This window comes from Ipomoea nil, unplaced genomic scaffold, assembly GCF_001879475.1.
Source record: "Ipomoea nil cultivar Tokyo-kokei standard unplaced genomic scaffold, Asagao_1.1 scaffold3057, whole genome shotgun sequence".
NCBI classification, from domain to species: Eukaryota; Viridiplantae; Streptophyta; class Magnoliopsida; order Solanales; family Convolvulaceae; genus Ipomoea; species Ipomoea nil.
In genome coordinates this window covers 8679-15017 of record NW_017619485.1, presented here as the reverse complement: position 1 = coordinate 15017, position 6339 = coordinate 8679, and the positions used below count along the sequence as shown (strand labels likewise).

General features: G+C 41.4%; 1 protein-coding gene across 1 annotated transcript; it reads left to right on the top strand.

Moving 5' to 3' along the window:
• The first annotated feature begins 2485 nt into the window (after positions 1–2485).
• LOC109164424 (magnesium transporter MRS2-1-like) lies at positions 2486–3446 on the top strand. The gene is made up of 2 exons (XM_019312964.1): positions 2486–2749; positions 2961–3446. The coding sequence occupies exons 1-2, from the start codon at positions 2486–2488 to the stop codon at positions 3444–3446; spliced, it is 750 nt and encodes a 249-aa protein (XP_019168509.1).
• The last annotated feature ends 2893 nt before the right edge of the window (positions 3447–6339 follow it).

Here is a 6339-nt window from a genome sequence, read left to right as displayed (position 1 = left end):
TGATATTGGGAGATTCTTGATGTTTATATGGAGTTCTTGATGATTATGTGTTGTTCTTGATAATTGTGTGATGCTCTTGATGTTTATGTGTTATTCTTACCGAATCTTGCAATTAGAAGACAAACCATATTCTTGTTGATATAAAAATGATTAGAACCCTAGGATGTATCGTATGATCTTATTCTTGGATTATCGGGTGGGGAAATCGCATGTTTGGGTGTTGATTATATTTAGAAAAGCATGATAGGTTATGTGCCGTTCGTTTCTTGTATTTGATTCGTTAATTGTCTACGTGTTGTCGTTAATTGCGTTGTAAAGTGTCTAAGCATGGTTTCGGGTTCCACAAAGGTTCCCGGGGCGTAAAGTGTGTGAAAAGAGTCAGTGGGGGTAGGTGGGGGGTAGGGGACCCGCCACCTACCCACGGCCGTGAAACACCGCCCGGCAGCGGTAGCCGGCGGGCGGGCAGCTGCCCGCCGGCGACCCGCTGCCCGGAACAGTAATTCCGGCGGGCAGCCGGCGGGTGGCCCCCACCCACCGGCTACCCGCTGGAAATTTCCCCAATTCGGGATCCCGGCTTCCCCGTTTGATGTTCCCCCGATCCCCGTGGTGTCTCAACGGACTCCGTTCATCGTGCCTATGTCTAGTTTGATATTTCGGGTGCCGTTCGTAGGTTTACGAGTCTATTATATTGCATGCTAGTTGAATTGGTATCCCGTTGACCTAGGTGGTAGAAGTATGAACCCCTTAGGACTATTCCTAGTATGTGATGGGTCACGCATAGGTTTTGTTATACATTTTCTCCCCCTTCCCAATGTGTAATGTGGGTTGCATGTGCTTGCTATGTGTTATGTGTGTGTGTTACCCCAATTCGGTTGCGATCGGATTGGTTATCCTGAGCTGCGGTTCAGAAGCTGGCTGCGGTCAGATTGATACTCTTGGGCTGCGGTCCACCGTTTGGTTGAGATCAAACGTTTCTATACGAGCTGCGGTTCGTCCTTTTTCCTGGCTGCGGTTAGATGACATTCTCTTGGGCTGCGGTCCACTGTTTGGTTGCGATCAAACACTATGATGAGCTGCGGTTCATCGGTCGGTTGCGATCGACCCCTCCGTGTTGCGATACGGGGCAGGGTGCTGCGGGGCTGTGTCAGAGCTATATGCGCTGACCCTCATGTATGGGCATGCGATTGGTCCTGTGGCGCCAACAAAGTGTGTTATGTGCTGTGACATGGACGTGTTGTGATTACGAGTGTCTTGGGGGATGTGACTATGGGATTTATATTGGGGATTGTTCATGTTGGGTTATGATCGTTGTTTATGCTTTGCCTTATCCGCCTTATCTATTGTGAACTGCATATGCTTGTTATAACTGTTGCTTGTGTCTGGTCTTATCTGTCGAGTCATTCCCGGTTTTAAAGCTAGAGTTCGTAGGATATATCTTCATGTTCAAAATGGTTTTCGTATATCTATATATATCTCTATATGTATTGTATTTCAACGCGTTGGAGTGGGTTACCAGCATCTCTCGCTGAACAGATATATTTGGCTTTCAGGCACAGAAGATTAAGTCACTGGAGTGCGCTAGAACTTAGAAGTAGATAGTTTCCCTTTTGGCCTGCGTGCCACGTTTACGTATTTACGCTTTGAGGATATTAGTTAGTTAGCCTGTGCACTTGGGTTCTCTAGCCCAGGTGTGGCATAGCACCCCAAACGCTTGTATTTATATCTTGGGATTTAATAAGATTCTACATTTCTTATAAGTTTTAAATGTCTTGAAAATCTGGGGTGTTACAACCGAAGCCATGGCCGGAGTCCGAGCAACACCCTGTCGAGATAAAACGTTGATGGCAAGCTTTCAGCCCTCCAGATTCACAGTGACTCCCAACGCCACAAATGTATCATTTCTTCCCCGGTGACGACAACGTGACGTCGTCGTTGCCGGAACTCATGGGGGTGCTGTTTTCCGGCGCCTTGCACTGCTGGAACCCAGCTCCGTCCAATTTATAAACATTGTGTGCTCCCCGGCGATACTTGAAAACTACAACAAAAACAGTTCTTTTAGCTTAATTTGTTGGAGGATAAAAATGTCATTCATCTTTTATATATATATATAAGCCAGCGTGTAAAGCAATAATAGTTGACGGGAATAATACTTTTTCCTCCTCTGCTTTTCGATCCTTCTTCTTCATCTTCTCTGCACCTCTTCTTCTCCTATCTCTCATCACTCGTGTAGCAGAATCCAACATGGTATCAAAGCGGCGAGGCAGCCACGCCGCCGCTACTATCGACGCCGGAGAACCGAATCAAAGAGAGGTTCATCCGAAGCCAGTAGTTCGCGCATCTCCGATCAATCCGCAGAGGATTCCGATCAATCCACAGAGGTCCGATTAATCCGCAGAGGATTATTGCTACGGAGAGTAGCAACAAAGCCGACGCCACCACTGTCACAGTCGCCGGAAAATCGAGTCAAAGAACAGCTCATTCGGCGATGTCGATTGTTAAATCCATAGTTCGCGCATCGCGAATCAATCCGATTGCTACGCAGAGTAGTCGATCATCAGCAACGATTCCACAGAAGAATCCACAAGATAAGGAGACTCGAATCTCCCCGGCGATCTCCACAGTCGTTCCGCAGCGGAAGGAAGGAATTGATCTGCCGAATGAGATTCTCAATTTGAAGAAGACGGAGCAGTTCTTCGATTCTCAATCTGAAGAAGACGGAGCAGTTCTCCGATTCAGCCAAAGCGGTTGCGTCTCTCGATCGAAAATTCGTTCAGAGAGACATTTGTAAGGCCGGCAGTTCTCTGTCCCGCGGTTGCCTTCGAGCCAATGCCGCCGTCGGTGAGGAGACGGCGCCGGGAGTGGAGCCGCAGGAGATGAGGCGGGAAGTTGCTCTTGCATAACTAAACAAAGTGAAGAAGATGTAGAGTTTGAATTTTTTTTTGGATGAGCTTACATCGAAGATAAGTACATTGAATCTGGAGCGTGTTCGTCGATTGAAAAGCAGACTTGTAGCCTTGACTCGTCGTGTTCAGAAGGTTAGGGATGAGATAGAGCAACTTATGGACGATGATGGGGACATGGCTGAAATGTATTTTACTGAGAAGAAAATGCAGATGGAATCATCATCAATTTATGGTGATCAATCTGTGGTTGGATACAAGTCAACTGATGGTGTGCTGTCTGTTTCTGCTCCAGTTTCTCCTGTTTCGTCTCCTCCTTATAGCAGCAGGAAGCTCGAAAAAGGTTTGAGCATAGCCGGAAGCAGGCATGAGAGCATGAGAAGTTCAGAAAGTGCTGCAGAAGCTCAAAGTATAGAGGAGCTCGAAATGCTCTTGGAGGCTTACTTTGTCGTCATTGATAGCACCCTCAACAACTTAAGGAGTATATCGATGACACAGAAGATTTCATCAACATTCAGCTGGACAATGTCCGGAACTAGCTTATAAAGTTCGAGTTGATACTCACAACTGCGACGTTTTGTAGTTGCAATCTTTGGCTTGAGTTGTCCTTTGCAAAATTTGCTGAGCTGATAGAAGTATATGATGTAACAGCCCTTGATTTGGAAATGCCCCATGGAAAATGCTGCCACATGAAGGATCTGAAGGGGACTTGAGCTGACTATCAGAGTTGGCTCTACATGCTGAATAATTTGCCCCATGCTTGAACCAGAAAAACAGAAAATAGAAGCAGATGAACAGAAACTGCAAGCTTGAAAGTTGAAAGTTCTAAAATTTGTTTAGATGATTGATGAGATTAGATGATGTGAATGATTTGCAAGTGGCATGGGTTCTTCATTAATGTAGCAGATTGTTTAGATGAGAATGAGAATATTGTTTCTCCTTTTTTTTTTCGCTCTTTTGTATCTAAGCTGGGCATATAGGATCTACATGCTCCAGCTTACGGGGGGTGTTGGAGGATAAAAATGTCCTTCATCTTTTTTATATATATATATATATATATATATATATATATATATATATATATATATATATATAGCCAGCGTGTAAAGCAATAATAGTTGACGGGAATAATACTTTTTCCTTCTCTGCTTTTCGATCCTTCTTCTTCATCTTCTCTGCACCTCTTCTCCTCCTATCTCTCATCACTCATGTAGCAGAATCCAACAGTAATTAGAGAATAGATTAGATATTCAACCTGATAAGCAACAACAAGATTCCAAAAGATTCCAAGTTCAACTCTCGTGGTCTATTAACTTTTTTAGTTTAAGACGGTCAACAATCTAGGTTTGTTAAATTTTTTGTCAATTAGATTACAAGACAGGAATTTATCTAATACACACCCTGAAACACAATGATAGTGAGTTTATTTGGTAAATGAACTTATGAACCACAAAGTTTTAAGTTCGATTCCTATGTGAGCAGCTGTTCACCTTTTTAGTTTGAGACTGTAAACAATCTAGACTAGTTTAACTCATTGTCAATTAGATCACAAGACGAGATTTTACCTAATGAATACCCTCGAACACAAAAAGACTAGTTTAATGATTAAATCATAAAGATGGAATTTACCTAATACACACCCTGGAACATAATGATGGGTTTATTTGGTAAATAATGAACCACAAGGTTTTAAGTTCGATTCTTTATGGAGCAGCTATTCACTTTTTTAGTTTGAGACGGTCGACATCTAGACTAGTTTAACTCCTTGTCAATTAGATCACAATATGAGATTTATCTAACGCACACCCACAAACACAAAACTGCTAGTTAAAGGATTAAATCATAAAGACGGGATTTATCCGGTGCACAGTGAGTGTAAAATTAAAAATGGAAACTTGTCCATAATAAGGATAACACAAAGAAGCAAGAACATACTGAGTTTGTCTCCAACGTGGAACTCTTTGCTTCCTGCCCAAGCTCGTAATCGAAGTTGTTATTCTTCCAGCCATTCTCATCTCCAACACAAACTCTGTTGCCAAAACTGGAGGAGCAACAACTACTGCAGCAACAGCGAATGCAAGCAACACAACTCTTGAACCCATTGAGTCCATCATATACACTTAACTTAATTAGTTGAATAGTTGATGATGATGGTATATATGGGTTTCTCAATGTATTTGTGATATACAATTCTTGATTTACAGGCATATTAATAGGCGGCGGTGTTTAGGTTGGAGGCCGGGCTGCCGGCTAGCGGCGGCAGCGCCATCCCCAGGTGGTCACTTCCTTGAATTGTTCTTAATTACTCAAAAATAGAAATTAGTTTTGTTATGTAAAGAAATTTGGAATTACATGCAAAGCTGGTTGAGTTGTGCCTGACAAGGTCAAGACGTTGAAAACAAAATACAAATTTCTTTATTGTAATAGCTTGCAAATTGCATTAAAAAAAACTTTGTTTTAGGCACGCTGCCCGCTCTCGCCGCAGTAACAAAAGTAGCAACTCGAGTAATTCACCACAACCGCTGACGGGTTCAGGGTTGGGACTCGTGCCCAGCCCTCATAACTAATTCTTTTTTTGAAGTGCAATAAGTTCAACTAATGTATTACTATCTAGCTATGAGAATCATACTATATTAATTTAATCACTTATTTCGTAGTGAGCAATTTATTATTTGATAATATATAAAAAAATATGTATTTTCAAATAATGTACTTTATATATACAAATAATGTACTTTTAGCATATTAAAATATACTTTTTATTTATGATTCACACAAATGTGTGGACCATGGTTTATGAATAATGATTGCTCTGGACCATAATGGGTTTCAACATAGGGATGTTATAAAAATTGAAAAGATCGAAAATACTACATATACTACCAAATTTATTAATTTTCACTTTATAGTTTCAAATTTATAATGTAGACAACTTTTTCTGGACCTACAAAATGAAAATATCATATTTATATTTGCCACGTCAGAGAGTAGATCAGAATTTGGGAGTACATACACTAAAACTCAATAATAATAATAATAATAATAATAATAATAATAATAATAATAATAATAATAATTGATATGATCAAGTGATCTAAACTCTTAACGGAACAGTAGAATTTCAAATACAAGCACACACAATTTATTTTGTAAATTTCAGTCTGCAAGAAACATTAAAAGAAAAATAAAAATAAAATCAACGAAATATAATTGTGAAGCATATATATATATATATGCCACTCAGAACATGTCCATCATTTATTTTAGTAGGCCGCCCTGGTTTGGTGCAGGAACTGTACCGGAAACGGAAAGGGAGGGAATGGCAAAGGGAAATACGGAATAGCCGGAGCCGGAGCCGGAGATGGAGGGAACGGAATTGGCAAAGGCCAATTTGGAGTATCCGGAGCCGGCGCCGGAGATGGAGGTAACACAATTGGCA

Excerpts from the sequence above, each read along its gene's own strand:
- LOC109164424 (XM_019312964.1), top strand. The coding sequence starts at position 2,486 with ATGTCGATTGTTAAATCCATAGTTCGCGCATCGCGAATCAATCCGATT. Across the intron at positions 2,750-2,960 it reads GATTCAGCCAAAGCGGTTGC|ATAAGTACATTGAATCTGGA; the intron begins GTCTCTCGATCG and ends CTTACATCGAAG.